The sequence below is a fragment of the Meles meles genome, chromosome 10, assembly GCF_922984935.1.
Source record: "Meles meles chromosome 10, mMelMel3.1 paternal haplotype, whole genome shotgun sequence".
Lineage (NCBI taxonomy): Eukaryota > Metazoa > Chordata > Mammalia > Carnivora > Mustelidae > Meles > Meles meles.
Genome location: NC_060075.1, coordinates 63,265,644 through 63,282,568, shown reverse-complemented (window position 1 = coordinate 63,282,568; position 16,925 = coordinate 63,265,644). Strand labels below are relative to the sequence as shown.

General features: G+C 38.1%; 1 protein-coding gene and 1 long non-coding RNA gene across 6 annotated transcripts in view; one reads left to right on the top strand and one right to left on the bottom strand.

Moving 5' to 3' along the window:
• The window catches only part of LOC123951628, a 59,869-nt gene that overhangs the window by 4,853 nt on the left and 38,091 nt on the right, over positions 1-16,925 (bottom strand). For all 5 annotated transcript variants that reach the window (XR_006820486.1, XR_006820484.1, XR_006820487.1 and 2 more), the window contains one exon: positions 6,749-6,805. This is a non-coding gene — a long non-coding RNA (uncharacterized LOC123951628). The remainder of the gene's footprint in view (positions 1-6,748; positions 6,806-16,925) is intronic.
• LOC123951627 (tubulin beta chain-like) lies at positions 762-1,623 on the top strand. The gene has a single exon (XM_046020415.1). The coding sequence runs from the start codon at positions 786-788 to the stop codon at positions 1,089-1,091; it is 306 nt and encodes a 101-aa protein (XP_045876371.1). The 5' UTR covers positions 762-785; the 3' UTR covers positions 1,092-1,623.

Sequence of the window (16,925 nt, the reverse complement as noted above, 5' to 3'; positions counted from 1 at the left end):
TGATATGGTTTTTAATATATGTAAAGGAAATATTTTTAAAAATTATAAATGGGGGAGAATAAAAAGAGATAAAGGGAGATGAGTTTTCTACATTTCACTTAAACTGCTAAAGAAATAACTCCAATAGACTGTGAGACATATCATAGAATGGACAAAGATAAAAATATATAATACAAATATATAGATATGACATACACACACACACACACACACACATAATATAATAGATCAACCACCAAACAGCCATACAGAAAAATACAGTCAAAGATAATATAGACCTCTGCAACCTGGTAGTCAAATGGTGCCCTTCCCACATTTCCACTTCTTCATTCCTGGTTCCGCCTGTCCCTCTGACCAGCCATGGAAGCCAGCAGTATCAGGCCCTCACTGTGCCCAGACTCACCCAGCAGGTCTTTGATGTCAAGAACATGACGACTGCCTGTGACCCCAGCCATGGCCATTACCTCACCATAGCTGCTATCTTTCTTTTTCTTTTTTTTTTTTTTTTTTGAATTTTTAAATTTCTTTTTTTTTTTAATTCGTTTGTTTATTTACAGCATAATAGTGTTCATTGTTTTGGCATCACACCCAGTGCTCCGTGCAGTACGTGCCCTTCCTATTACCCACCACCTGGTTCCTCAACCTCCCCCCCCACCCCGCCCCTTCAAAACCCTCTGGTTGTTTTTCAGAGTGCATAGTCTCTCATGGTTCATCTCCCTTTCCAGTTTCCCTCAACTCCCTCTCCTCTGCTATCTTTCATGGGCAGATGTCCATGAGGGAAGTAGATGCTCAATGCACAAAGCAAGAATAGTAGTTATATCCTGGAATGGATCCCCAACAATGTCAAGACAGCTGTCTGTGACATCCCACCCTGTGGCCTCAAGATGGCAGTCACCTTCATTGCAAATAGCACAGCCACACAGGAGCTCTTCAGGCACATCTCAGAGCAGTTTAGGGCCACATTCTGGCACCAGTACATAGATGAGAGCATGGATGAGATGGAATTCACTGAAGCTGAGAGCAACGTGAACAACCTTGTCTTTGAGTACCAGCAGTACCAGGATGCCACCGCAGAGGAAGAGGAGGAATAAGGCAGAGACCATTACCTCAGGCTTCTCAGTTCCCTCAGCGGTCTTCTTCCTCAACTGCCCCTCAGAATTTGCATTTTCTGCCTCTACCTTGTTTTATTTTGTTTGTTTCCTCTTTTGGAGTGTGTGGTCCTAGACTCGTGCTTGGCACATAAAAGCAGCGCAATATTTTGTTGTTTTTTTCAAGGTCTCCTTTCCCACTCTTGGGAAACCTACATTTCTGCCAATCTAGGTAACCCTGTATTTCCTTTTGGTGTCTACTTCTCCCATCTAACCAACTGGTACTTTCCTTTGCTTTTTTAAGATAATTCTCCAAGAAGCTGGGTCTCATCAGATCCCATTTAGAACCATGTGCTGAAAACTCGGAAAGATAGCCACCATTCTGAGCCCATGTGTTAACTCAGTGAAAAGGAAACCAAACTACCTCACAGCAGGTAGAGGTACATAGGAGGAAGAGGTAGCGTTTTCTATTCTAGAGCAGTTTTGGAGAGGGATACAGGTTATTGAAATCCTAATTTCTGGGGCATCTGGGTGGCTCAGTCTCAGCCAGACCTCTGCCTCTGGCTCAGGTCATGATCTCAGGGTCCTGAGATGGAGCCCAGGCTCTCTGTTAAGCGGGGAACCTGCTCCCCCCGCCCCCGCCCCGCCTGCTGCTCTGCCTACTTGTGATCTTTCTCTCTAATTAATAAATAAAATCTTTTAAAAAAAAAGAAATAAATCCTAATTTCCAGGTCTACCTGCTCCTCTCTCAGCTTCAGAAAAGCTGTTAACAGTAGTATCTCCATTTTCAGTTCCTTCCAAGCTCTGTCCTGAGCTGTTTCCTTTGCAGTGGTCTGCCCCACCTTGTTGAGTGGATTCCTTCCCTCTCTTAACCTTCTTCACATGTTAAATTCCATACTTCTCTCCTGGTCAGAGAAGGGGGCCAAGAAGGGGAAGAGGGACTAACCTGGGTCCCTAAGGCTTCCAGAAAGGCCCTCTCTATCCCCATCTTTTCTTAACAAAAACATAGCCCTGCTGTGTACATCTAGAAAGGTGTGTATTACCATGTAAATACTTGGGCCATTCCACCAGACAGGGGACAAGCAGACCCTCTATCTTTTGGCAACATCTCATCTCTTCCTTTCACTATTCCCTTCCTACTCCCTCCCTGTCCCCATCTTCTCTCTTGGTTTTATCCTGTCTTACACTTCAAATTTCTATTTTGGGTTGAACTTTTTTTTTTCCATATTGAAAAGATAACATTGCCCCAAGAGCCAAAAACAAATGAAAATTGGAAAAAAAAAATATATAAATTCAAATGGTAATCTAAAAATGCAAAAAAAAATCAAGATTTGACGGACACAGCTAAAGCAGTGCTGAGAGAAAAATTTCTAGCATTAAATAAGTATGTGTGTATAGGTACATATATATGTGTGTGTGTGTGTGTGTGTGTGTGTGTGTATATTTAAAGATTTTATTTATTTTATTTGACAGAGAGAGAAATCACAAGTAGGCAGAGAAGCAGGCGGAAAGAAGGGGAAACAGGCTCCCTGGTGAGCAGAGAGCCTGATGCGGGGCTCAATCCCAGGACCCTGAGATCATGACCTAAGCTGAAGGCAGAGGCTTAACCCACTGAGCCACTCAGTCTCCCCTACATATGTATTTTTTTAAAAAAGCTAAGCAAATTAAAAATCTTAAGGGTTAAACTTTAAAATATTTTGAAACATTTGTATAAGTATATTCATAATGCATATACATATATACATAACACACATATATACATATACATACATAAAACTAAAACATATTTCAAAATATTTTAATGTATAATCCTTAAGATTTTTAATCCACTAACTTTCTAAATGAGACACTTCAGTGTGAAATCAGAATTCACTCAGAATTCATTCATTCAGAATGAAATCAGAACACATCACATATTTTAAATAATTTCACGTAGATAATAGTGTGCCCTAATTTAATGTCAGACAAGTTATACTTCAGAGTTACCAGGGCTTGCTCTATGCCTTAGAAATGGCATAAAGAACCTTCAAAGTTTCCATAAAAAGGACATTTATATGCAAATATGAAGGTTAGGAAAAACACTGTAGAATACTTTGACTAAATAAAGACCGTCTTTCGTCTCTGAAGTGAGGTATAAAAAGCAAAAAGCCTTTGTGAGGGAGTTTGGATTCTTATGTTTCACCTGCAATATAAATTTAATTTTTCTCCGCACTGAAGAATTAAAGTCCTATAAAGGTAAAAATCTCTTCAAGCCACTTTAGTTTTTCCTTTAAACAGATTATAATTCCTTTCAGGAAAAACAATCAGAAGAAGATTAAAAATTTTCAAAAAAATTCAGAAAGCAAGCTGTGGTTCTTTGCACTGATATTTTCCTACAAAGTACAAAAAATGGGAGGTGCTGGTCACTGTCCAGCCACTGTTATTAAACCTGTTATTGCTTCTCTGTTTTTTAGTACATTGTGAGAAAGTACACAGAATTTGATTCAAAAGTTAGAAAACGTGAGAGTATGGCTAAGTGGTATTTAGTGTCATTCTGCTCCTTCAGGAGATCGGAAGGTGAGAAAATTCATATCAACCTGCAACATCCTGTCCCAAATACAGCGTGAATCTGTGGAGGGTTGTTTCGTGTTTTTTGAGGGACCAGCTCTCAAGTGCATAGTTCTAAAAATCGAGCTAACTTTTTTTTTTCCTTTTTAAGATTCTGGAACAGTATTGGAAGTAAAAATAACAAGAAAAAGATGACTACAATTTTAAAAAAACATAACTAAGCCTTCAATCCCATTTTATTCATAGAACACATAATAAAATGTAAAAGAAATTCCAGAGTAAACGCCATAAATAATAGAACTAATTAAATTGGGCAGATATTATACAAATTGAAATAACAGATTTAGAGATGATAATTTTTCTCCCCTTAATTATAGCAGATTCTTCTGCATAAAGAATGAGTAAAATATCTCAACTATAATGAGCTATCACCTCACTGAGCCCAGTGAATTTGAATTTGCAATATAAAATAACTGCTGGTGTTTCTAAACTTCACTATTCTTCAGATAATTCACAATTAAAAGACATTCAAGGGGTCATCTGGGTAGCTCAGCCAGTTAAACATCGGCCTTTAGCTCAGGTCATGATCCCAGGGTCCTGGAATTGAGGCCAGATGTCAGGCTTCTTGCTCAGTAGGAAGTCTGCTTCTCCCTCTCCCTGTGACCCTCCCCCTGCTCATGCTCTCTCTCTCAAATAAATAAATAAAATCTTAAAAAAAAAGACATTAAAATTAAAATATTTTAGGGTAATTCATTATCTCATGCTACTGCATTAAGGTGATTTGTAAATTACTAGTCTAAATTGTTAGTCAATTTAATTCAGACACAAATCTAAGTGAACTTTCTCATTATCAACTCATAATTTTGTGTCAAAATGCAAAATAACAAAGTGATTCAAAACTGTAGAAGCAATGTCATGAGATAAATGGATACCACCAAAAAAAAGAAAAAAAGAGAGAGGGAGTTTTTATAAGTTTAAGAGGCTGATGTACTCTTCTCTCATTAGGATATGACCACTTACATGGTCAGAAATCTTTACATGTCTTAGCTCAAAATACATGTTTTAGGGGTGCCTGAGTGGCTCAGTAGGTTAAAGCCTCTGCCTTCGGCTCAGGTCATGATCCCAGGGTTCTGGGATCTAGCCCCATATTAGGCTCTCTGCTCAGCAGGGAGCCTGCTCCCTGCCCCCTTCCCTGCCTCTGACTACTTGTGATCTCTGTCAAATAAATAAATAAAATCTTTAAAAAAAAACATGCTTTAATCTCCATTTTATGGCTAGAATGTAAAAATCAAGTAAGGTAAGCATGGACAAAGGAAAGTTCGCTAATTTTTTAAAATAATGCCTCTTCGCCTGGGTGGCTCAGTGGTTTAAGCCGCTGCCTTCGGCTCAGGTCATGATCTCAGGGTCCTGGGATCGAGTCCTGCATCGGGCTCTCTGCTCGGCAGGGAGCCTGCTTCCCTCTCACTCTCTCTGCCTGCCTCTCTGCCTACTTGTGATCTCTCTCTGTCAAATAAATAAATAAATAAAATAAAAATAAAATAAAAAAAATAAAATAATGCCTCTTTTTCTACTTCTTTTGTCAAGACAAACCATATTAGATTTAAAATAATAATTATTAGGGAAAATGGTGACCAAAAAAACATGATGATAATTACATATGGATTATTTGTAATGCTTGGTCATAACTAATAATTAGAGGGCCCTTGAATTCAGACCATCTGGTTTCTAATCCCAGATCTGACAAACTGTGGTGTGACCTTGGGCAAGTCACTTAAACTTTCCGTGCCTCCTTTTCCTCATCTGTATTTTGCAGACACTAATAGTACATACCTCACAGCGTTGTCATGACAATTAAATAAGAAGTAAAAACTGCTACTTATATGTCAGCTAGTAGTAGGAGCAGTAGCAGCAACAGCCGTATATCTTGACAATTGTTCAAAGTCTTTCTGTAGAGACAGCCCTAATCAAGGCAGAATGTACTAAGAAGTTCACCTCACAAATGAAATGCATACATAATAACAACTCACTGTATTCCTAATAGCTTTCAGAGTTATAAACATTAATAATTTGTCTCTAAACAGTATTATATAAATAAAAAAAGAACATAAAATAAACAGAGATTGGGAATTACCTTTTTAACTTTATAATTACCTTTTAAAACTCCTGCCTATAGCTAAAATCACATGCAAACTATCCTAACCATAGGTGATTTAATATGTATTTAAATATAAATTAATGTCTAGTATTGCTCATAATTATAGATCTTCATTTTATTGTTACAGTTTTGTGATACCTATTTTTTGCTTATTGTTTATAGTATCTTTTTTCTATTATTGTTGGTATAATACTATTAAATTCTGTTTGAATCTACATTCTGCCATGTTGAATCATATAAAAGGAAAGAAAAAGAAATGTATTTTGGGGTGCCTGGGTGGCTCAGTGGTTTAAAGCCTCTGCTCGGCTCAGGTCATGGTCCGGGGTCCTGGGATCAAGCCCCACATCAGTCTCTCTGCTCAGCGGGGAGCCTACTTTCTCCTCTCTCTGCCTGCCTCTCTGCCTACTTGTGATCTCTGTCTGTCAAATAAATAAAATCTTAAAAAAAAAAAAGAAATGTATTTTGATAATGTATAGGACTCTAGAACAAGTTCAATTAAAAATAGGTTAAATAATAAGGTTAATCTGCATGAAACAGTAAATATGAGGACATCAATTTCAACAGCAATCTGCATTCAGTATTTTGGTACAAATGTTTTAACATATGATTTTAAATGTGAGACTTTATACATAAGTTATGGGTTGAACTGTGTACCCACAAAAAGTTATGTTGAAATCCTAACACTTCGTATCTCCAAATGTAAGCTTATTTAGAAATAAAGTCTTTACAAGGTAAACAAGTTTAAATAAGGTCGTTACGCTCAGCTTCCGTCTGATATGACTGGTGCCCTTGTAAAAAGGGGAAATTTGGACACAAATACACAAATAAACGGAAGAGGATGCAAAGAAACACAGGGATAATGTCACATGAAGACCAAAGATTGGAGTGATGCATCTACTTCAAGCCAGGACAGCAAAGGCTACAAGAAGAAAGGCAGGGGAAGCCCCTTTCCTCATACCTTCAGAGAAAGCATAGCCTTGCCGACATCTTGACTTCAGACTTCTGGCCTCCCGAGCTGAAAGACAAGAAACTGTGTGTTGCTTTAAGCCATCCAGAGTATGGTATTTTGCTATATAGCACTCCTAGGGAGACATGACATTTTACTAAAGGTAAAATGGTGTTTTTTCTGGTGTTTCATTAGTTGTCTTCCATAATCTTAATTTGAATTCTTTCAAACTGAAACTGGTCTATAAGGATATCACATGCCTTAGAAATAATCCTGAACTGGAATGTGTGACAGCACAGGCATAAGTCAGAGTTGTTCATCAGTTTAGATATAATTGTATTCTCATACAGTCTATAAAATGTGTGTTTTATTTATGCTGGAAAAATGGATTAGAGTTTTCTATGAAAAAAAAAGCTAGTGCAAATTTTGGGTTCTTGGGGTGCCTGGGTGGCTCAGTGGGTTAAAGCCTCGGCCTTTGGCTCAGGTCATGGTCTCAGGTTTCTGGGGTGGAGCCCCACATCGGGCTCTCTGCCCAGCAGGGAGTCTGCTTCCTTTCCTCTCTCTCTGCTTGCCTCTCTGCCTACTTGTCAAATAAATAAATGAAATCTTAAAAAAAAAAATAAAATCTTAAAAAAAAATTTTGGGGTTCTTTCTTTTTAAACTCGAATAATTTGTTTTATCTAAGACTGTTCTTAGTGCGAGGGAAAAAATGTGTTCTTGTCCACCTTTATTTGAATATTAAGTAGAAACATCTTAATGCTAATATAGGGTCAAGAATAACAATACTTAGGTAAAAGAGATAAACTAAACCACATCCTACATATAATCTGAACCACAGAAATGAATGTATTAGTTAAAACAATTCAGCAGGAGCCAAATGCAAAATAAAAAAAAAAATTTAAAGGAATCAACTAAAATTTCTACTATAAAACATTCCACTATAATTGAGAAACATTTTGTATCATCTTTTTTTGATGCTGAAAAAGTAAATTCATTCTTCAAGCCACAATGCCTTTGTTCCTCTTACAAAGAATATAACCTACTTCTATAATAATTGTAAGAACAATGAATATGTTTCTTTCTTTCTTTCTTCCTCAAAAATACTTCTTTCTTCTTGGATTTCCTTCTTCTTCAGGTTCAAAATTACAGATTTTTCTCTCCTTCCTGTGCACTAACTCAGTTTTTAACTCCTCAGTTATTTTAGTCTTTAATGAAAAAAACTAATGTTTACAAAAAATTATGTCTATTATGCAATGTTAAAGCAGTTGTGGCAACAAAGACATCAGCTGACAACTCCCAAGGGAAGGAGGAAGTATATGATCTGGATGGAGGACAAGAGAAAACAAACCAAGAAGAATGACAAACTCAGGCAAGCATAAAGAGTTGCAATCAATGATCAGAAGTGGATCTGATGCTGAATATTCAAACTGCAAGCCACTTTTCTCAGGGAAATTGTAATTATGATAATGCAGTATTTACCCAACCAATGTTCTCTAGTCATTGTTCTCTTTGAGGAATGAGGTGAGAGAAAAAGCACTGAAATAAAACATCCTGTTGGGATCTCAGATACGTATTCTGGAAAAGCATAATAATAATCATAACAATAGCTGATAATTGCTATACGGCAGGCGTGGTATAATCAGGCTGACAAATATAGGACATGCGGGTATATTACATGCAGGCGTATGTGAATTACATACATTTCTCAATTAACCTTCATACCAAGCTCATGAAGTAAGTCATATTACTATTCCAATTTTATAAGACTCAGGTATATTGAGCAATTTACCTAACATCACACAGCTAGTAAATAGTAGAGTAAGGTTTAAACCCATATCTATAAGACTTGTAAGTCTATGTACATCGAAAGCCTCTGTTTCATTCACTGGTGTCAGATTACATTGGTAAACTGATTCAGGGACAGTCTCCTTTTTCCAAAACCAGTGTTTCTCAATTTCTGTGAAGTATAGTTAGCTTCTCGGCAGACAGATATTGGCTATAACTCTTACTCCTAAAAAGCAGAATTTCTACCTTACCCCAGAATGGAATAAACCTCTGTGCAGAGTAAAATTCAATGCCATCTTTTTGAAGGGCAATTTGGCATTATTCATTAAAATTAAAATTTTTTCATGCCCTCTGACCCAGCGGTTACATTTCTAGAATTTATGCTAGAAGTATACAAGTAGTCAACACAGCGTTGCTTTAAATAATGAAAACAGGGACGCCTGGGTGGCTCAGTTGGTTAAGCTACTACCTTTGGCTCAGGTCATGATCCTGTCCTGGAATCAAGTCCCACATTGGGCTCCCTGCTCCACGGGGAATTTGCTTCTCCCTCTGGCCCTCCCCCCTCTTGTGCTCTCTCTCAGTCTTTCTCAGATAAATCAAATCTTTAAAAATAAAAAAATAGATAGAAAAAAAAAAAAAAAAAAGAAGTGGATCTGAGGGGCGCCTGGATGGCTAAGTGGGTTGAGCCTCTGCCTTCAGCTAGAGTCATGATCCCAGGGTCCTGGGATCAAGCCCCACATCCCCTCATAGGGCTCTCTGCTCAACGGGGAGCCTGCTACTCCCCACCCCACCCCCGCCTCTGCCTACTTGTGATCTCTGTCAAATAAATAAATAAAATCTTTAAAAAAAAAACAAAAAGCAAAAGAAGTGGATTTGATCCAGGCAAGCTGGACACAAAGGGGAGCACTACACAGGATGTGGGTAAGTGTACAGGCTATGGAGTCACACCACATTCATTGACTATATCTCTTAGTGGCCATGTGAGCTACAGCCTTAGTTTCCTTATCAACTGAAACGAAGTAATACTATCTATCTCATTAGTTTATTGTAGGGATAGAGTGAGATGACCTTTTTAAAGCTCTTAGCACAGCGTTTGTGTGGCACATTCTAAATATCTGATAATGGCCACTAGCCCTGTTAAGGCAAGTAAGAAGTGACCCATTAGGGGCACCTGGGTGGCTCAGTCGGTTAAACGTCTCTTTTCTGCTTAGGTAAGGACCCCAGGGTCCTGGGATTGAGTACTGCATTGGACTCCCTGCCCTATAGGGGGGTCAGCTTCTCCCTCTCCCTTTGCCTGCTGTTTTCCCTGCTTGTGCTGTCAAATAAACAAATAAAATCTTAAAAAAAAAAAAAAAAGAAACTGACCCATTAAGTATCAAAACTGGTCCAAGAATTATTTTCTGCATCCTTTTTTTTTTTAAATCTAACTGATTATAATATTTTGTGTATCTATTGGAATAAAGTATCTATCATTTCCATATCCACATTGATTATATTTTCATCTAGACCTAAGGCCTTAAGATATCAATACCTTGATAACTCAAATTTATATCTCCAGGCCTGGTGTTCCCTCTGGAATGGATATTAGGATATCACTGCTGTAATCATGTTACATTATATGTCTCCATCCTCTTAGCTGACTTGCTCTAGAGTCTTGCTTTCCCTGCTGATTTTATTTTATTTTTTTTTAAGATTTTATTTATTTATTTATTTGACAGACAGAGATCATAAGTAAGAGAGGCAGGCAGAGAGAGAGAGAGAGGAGGAAGCAGGCTCCCTGCTGAGCAGAGAGCCCGATGTGGGGCTCTATCCCAGGACCCGGGATCATGACCTGGGCCGAAGGCAGAGGCTTTAACCCACTGAGCCACACAGGTGCCCCACCCTGCTGATTTAAAAAAAGCAAGATTCCATAAATCCTAAGGCTGTGAGGAAAGGAAGTTTGCCAACAACCTGAATGAGCCTGGAAACAGAGCCTTCTCCAGGATCATGTCACAATGAGAAACCCAGCTGGCTGATATGTTGTTTGCAGGCTTGCAGAGAACCCAGCTAAACTATGCTCAGTCTCCAACCCCACAAAAACTGTGAAATAATAAATTTGTATTGTTTTAAGTCACTAAATTTGTGGTGATTTTTTTTATGCAGCATAGAAAATAAATACAGGGATTTAACAAGCACCTTCTCACAAATTAAGCCCGTCCAAAATAGAGCATCCATCTCCCTAACATTCAAATCTGCCTCCCTTTTAGTGTTTCCTATTGAAGTTAATTGTCCCACCATTCACCCAGCTGATTAGTTAAAACAACTTGGAACTATTCTTGATGCTTCTGTGCCTCTCAAACTGAAAAATCCTATCAGCTATGTCTAGAAAAATTACACTTTTTATAATCACTTGGTTCTAATCATTTGCCTGGGCTACTGCAATAGCTTCTTTTCTTCAATTCTTGACCCTCTAGAGTCTATTTCCATACAACATCCTTTAACGGGTAAATCATTCCTCAATTCCCTGCTCTCAAGTCTTCCAAACATTCTCATGAGACTTGGAACAAAATCCCAGTCTTTTATAAGATTTGGGGCACAAATGATTTGGCCCATGAGTAACTTTTTTTTTTAATCATATCTTACTCTTTCTCCCTTATTGATTTTTCTGCAACCATACTGATCTTCTTGCCAGTTATTGAACACTCCAAGCAAATTCTCTACTATAGTTCTTCAATTTGGTCTGCCCTAAATAATTTTCCCTTAAATACTCTCACAACTGGGATTACTTCTTTCCCAAACTTCTACTCACATATTATGTCTTCATACAGGCCTTTTATGAATGACTCATCTAAGAGAGAAAAACTGCATGACTCCTATTTCACTTGCCTTATGTTTTTTTTTTTTAAATATTTTATTTATTTATTTGACAGAGATCACAAGTAGGCAGAGAGGCAGGCAGAGAGAGAGAGAGGAGGAAGCAGGCCCTGCTGAGCAGAAAACCTGATGTGGGGCTCGATCCCAGGACCCCGGGATCATGACCTGAGCGGAAGGCAGAGGCTTTAACCCACTGAGCCACCAAGGCACCCCCCACTTGCCTTATGTTTTATTTTTATAGTACTTATTAAAACTATCATTATTATTGGGGCAACTGGGTGACTCAGTCAACTGGGTGACTCAGTGGGTTAAAGCCTCTGCCTTCAGCTCAGGTCATGATCCCAGGGTCCTGGGATTGAGCCCCGCCTTGGGCTCTCTGCTCACTTGGGAGCCTGCTTCCCTTCCTCTCTCTGCCTCCTCTGTGCCTACTTGTTGATCTCTGTCTGTCAAATAAATAAATAAAAATCTTTTAAAAATTAAAAAAAAACTATCATTATTATTGAGATAAGGAAACTGAAGGGACCCCAGGAAGGACTGCTTTTTTGCTGCCTATACTCTTACTAGGACCAGTATCCCTGCCTTACATGTGTCTCACAGTAGAAATAACGTATGCCCTCCTTGTTGAGGATCAAGGAGTTAGTAATTTCTTCAGAGACTTCCAACACAATAGATACCATCTAAGAAATGACCCAGTGAAGCCATGCTGAATGTATTCCAGACCACTGCACTAGATATCTCAATACCAACACCTGTGGCTATAAGAAATAAGTGACTTTACAGAGGACACTTCAACTCTTGTTTTTGTTCTGACTAGTTCTTACATGCATGAGAGGACATGTACACCAAAACAGAATCCTCATTGAAAACTCTGGACCCCCAAGAAGAGATAAAACTCTCTCTCCTTTCCTTTCTAAGTCTCCCAGATGCTCTGTCTGTATCTACACTATTATCTTCAATAAAATCTGCTCACTTCTTCTCAGCTTGCATTTGATTTTTATCATTCATGAAGTCAAAGATCCTCTTGGCTGGTCTTGTGGAACACCTTCTTTGGGTCCTCAGACCAGGCCTGCCTACATCATTATCATCTGTTTATCCATTTATATTCTGTCTTTTCATTAGAATATAAGTTACACAATGCTAGTAATGCCTGGTTTTGTTCATTTCCATAATCTGGAACACTACATGGTAAAAAGTAAGTAGTTGACCAATTTGACATAAAATTGCTGTTGAAATCATTTTGGAATCCTTCCAGGAAAAAATGTTCTGCCATAGTGCTTTAAGAAGTTCAAAACATCTCATAGAAAAGCACAAGAGTACATTTCAAACTTTCATCGGAAATTTAATGCTAACTACAAAACTGTATTCTGTCTTCATCTTTTTGTATTCTGTTTTAAGAAATTATTTAAGTGAATTATCCTCATGAAGTCATGAGTATCCCAACTATAGCTCTTGATTTCTCTCAACTCTTGATTTTCTCTCTCTCAATTTCTATCTCAACAACCATTTTTTACTGACCAAGCTACATCTCAACAATGATTTTTTACTCCCCAATGTATATTTAATGCAAATAAATAGAAAACAGTGCAGTAGAACAGTAAATAGCTTGTTCTCCAAGTACGTTAATAGTGAGTATAAAAGTCAGGTTTGTAATGTTATCCAACAGAGGCCAGAGACTGTGTCCATGGGAGATCTGCTTGTGGTGACACTATCCATCATGCTGTCACTGTTCGACAGTCACAGACAAGAAGAAATACCTAGGAATTACAAATGAATTTTCTCACTAACAATTTATAGCAATTTGCAGGACATTGTAATTGGCACATTTTCTTCATATATGTTCCATATGGTACAATAAAAAAAGGAGGCTGCTTTTTGTAGGTTATTTTATTCAAGAAGATGATTTGCCAACAGAGTAGTGTAATGTGTTAATGAATTTAGTCAAATTCTCCCCTCTCTTGTCTGATACAGTGCTTTTCTGCTTGAGGAATGGGTAGCTTAGATGATTGATAACAGAATCCACAACCTTTCACCTGCAAGTCACCAGTTTGAACCCAACCTAGTCCAGCAATGAGAGACATTTGTTTCCGCAGGCAGCTCAGAGGCTTGCATGAAATGAATGGGGAGTCTCTATTTGCTTACTGGACCTGAAATGATAGTTACTTGAATTAGAAATATATTATGCTGTGAGTAAAGACCTACATTATCATTATATTAATATTCTTTTTCAAGGCCCTAAAGTTAATATATGATACTGGCTGGTATTCAGTTTCAGACTAGAATTTTACTGAGGCAAATTTACCTTCAGTATTTTCAATGTTCTCAACATTAAATAAGTACTATTTTAGATTTTTAATAATTAAATTTAATAATTTTAATAATTATTATTAGTAATAGAGAGCAGAACTGGCTACCCCAAAATATGTCTCTTTGGCATAAGGATTATTCAAAGCTAATTATTTTTTTTTTAACCACAAAGGAAAAGCTCTGTAAGCCTAGAAGTTACCCTTTTGTAAGAGACATTTTCGGCCCTATCGAAACTATGTGTGGACATATGACTTGCTTTTTCTAAGAACATATGAGTGGAGATAAAATTTTTACATTTATAAGGGAAGTCTCCAGTGTTAGGGTTTCTGCCTCTCTGTACCTGGAAGAGCAGGAAGGCTCTAAATCCCTAGAAACTCTTATCAATGGAGAAGACAACAACCAAATCTGCATAACATAATGCTTGTTTATTGTTCTTTGCCTGGTAACCTCCCATAACTGACCCTCCCAACATCCCGACTGCCCCCCTTTTTTTTGGTCTTTAGCTGAAGATAGTATTTAAGGTAGTGGCTTGGGCCATTTTAGAAAGTTACTTAGTTTTCCTGAGTCTCTCCCACATATAAAAGAGGTACACATGCTATTAAAATTGTTTTTCTCCTGTTAATCTATCAGTTATTACAGGGGGTGGGAGTTGGGGATGTCTCAGCCAAGAACCTACAAGGGTAAGGGAAAATTATTTTTTCCTCCCTTATAGAGACAAACCAACTATGTGTATAATAATTAAGGTTTTGCCTCAAATTTATATTCAGTTCTCAGAAGTTAGGGTGTCACCTTTTGTAGAGTTTAAATAGCTTTTATAGGGGTGCTTGGGTGGCTCAATGGGTTAAAGATTCTGCTTTCAGCTCAGGTCATGATCCCAGGGTCCTGGGATCAAGCCCCACATCTCCCTGCTCAGCGGGGAGCCTGCTTCCCCCTCTCTCTGCCTGCCTCTCTGCCTATTTGTGATCTCTCTCTCTCTGTCAAATAAATAAATAAAATCTTTTAAGTAAGTAAATAAATAAAATAGCTTTTACAATTTTTTTAAAAGATTTATTTATTTATTTTCGAAAGGGATAGCAGGAAGAGGGGCAGAGGGAGAAGGAGAGAGAGAATCCTCAAGCAGACTCCCTGTTGAGCTTGGAGCCTGACTTGTTGCTCCATCCCGGGGACCATGAGATCATGACCTGAGCCAAAATCCAAAGTCAGCTGCTTAACAGACTGAGCCAGCCAGACACTCCCAGGTTTTATAATATTTTAAATTCATTCATTAATTAAATAATTGAAAAGAAAATTCATAAAAGGATGTTTTCTGAAGATATTTCAAAATAAGGGAAACAATATCTTTCCCAATTAGACTAACATGTGATCCAATGGGTGACTTAGTCGGAATTAAGTAAGGTTAATTGGGACCTTTTTCTTTTACCTTATTTTTTAAACGATTTTATTTATTTGACAGAGAGAGAGAGACAGTGAGAGAGGGAACACTAGCAGGGGGAGTGGGAGAGAAAGAAGCAGAGCAAAGAGCCTGATGTGATGTGCGGCTTGATCCCAGGACTCTGGGATCATGACCTGAGCCAATGGCAGACTCTTAACTACTGAGCCACCCAGGCACCCCGGAACCTTTTTCCTAGAAGCTTTCAAAATATATACAATGGGGGAAAAAAGTTATTTTCACGGTAACTTTTAAAATATATGTTATTTGTAGGAGCCTCCATAGAGTCTCTATGCTTACTATAGTGGTTAAGGTTGTCATTAGAACTATTTAAAAATATTCCATCTGGGGGCACCTGGGTGGCTCAGTGGATTAAAGCCTCTGCCTTCAGCTCAGGTCATGGTCCCAGGGTCCTGGGATTGAGCCCCACATCGCATCGGGCTCTCTGCTCAGCAGGGAGCCTGCTTCCCTCTCTCTCTGTCTGCCTCTCTGTCAAATAAATAAATAAAATCTTAAAAAAAAAATTCCATCTGTCCCTCCTGGCACACAGTAGGGTATTATACTTCCTTGGCCCTAATGAAACTATGTGAGGACATATGACTTGCTTTTTCTAGTAACATATGAGTGGAGACAACATGTGTCACCTTTCTTGCTGTTGCCATGATCATGGAAACATAAATCCACCTGATGCAGACCTCCTACCAACTTGCACTGCATATGTCCCATGTATAAGAAATTTGATTTTAAAATATCAAGCACTTGAGATGCAGGGGCTATTCATTACCAGGGAATAACACAGCCTATCTGGACACATAACACTGATATCATATTTTATTTCTAAGAACACAAAGGCAGAGAAGCCCAAAGCCTGAAAATATGTAAGTGTTAGAAAGGGTCAAGGCAAAGCAAAAAATGGGAGAATCGGAGGGAGATCTATGCACAGAGAATTATATAAATTATTGAGGGGAGAAAAAAAATAAAGAGATCTTCATTGTCTGGCAAATGAGAAAAGAAGACATGAGAATTGATTCCTCCAGAGATTTTTAGAGAGGTAAAAATATTATGTGGTTTAATATAGTATATGACCTGTGCCCCCTTAAAGCCTTCTCTTTTGAAGGGGTGAAGGGTACGCCACCCCAAGAAGGGCTACTTTGGCATAAACATTATTGTGTCTCAAAAGCAATCCAAAGCCAGCATTTTCAGAAAAAGCTCAGTTGCCTGCTTTATCAGGGAAAGAGCTATTAACAGAGAAGCCTCTTAGTACCTGAGAAACTTATCTGTGTAACAGATCTTCTTTGTTTTTCAAACATCTCCTTTCACTTTCCTGCTAATGGTCTTTCACCTGTTTGATCTTCAGGCCCCTATCCTTCTCCTTAGCTCATATATACATCATGTTGCCTGACTGTCTTTGGAATTTCCATTTCTTTGTGGATTCCCCATACAGATGTTATTAAATTTGATTTTCTCCTGCTAATCTGTCTCATGTTAATTTGATTCTAAGTCCAGGTAGGACCTTGAAAACTAGAGGAAATTCTTCCTCCCCAGCACCTCTAATGGGTCTTTAGTAAAATCTGTTTTTCTCACTACTCTGTGAATGTATTCACTTTCAGGGACTGGAAAAAAAATTTTCTTTTTCAAGGATACCACTAGAAGAAACCAGAAGCTACCAATGAGAGGCAATCAACATAATTTCTTTCCTAGAAGATAAGTCAAAGTTATATTTTATGTGGCTAGAAAATCTACAGGCTTTGTTGTGATTGATATTTAGGTATTGATTCAACCAATGACTGTGAGTATGTGTATTACAACTATAGGGAC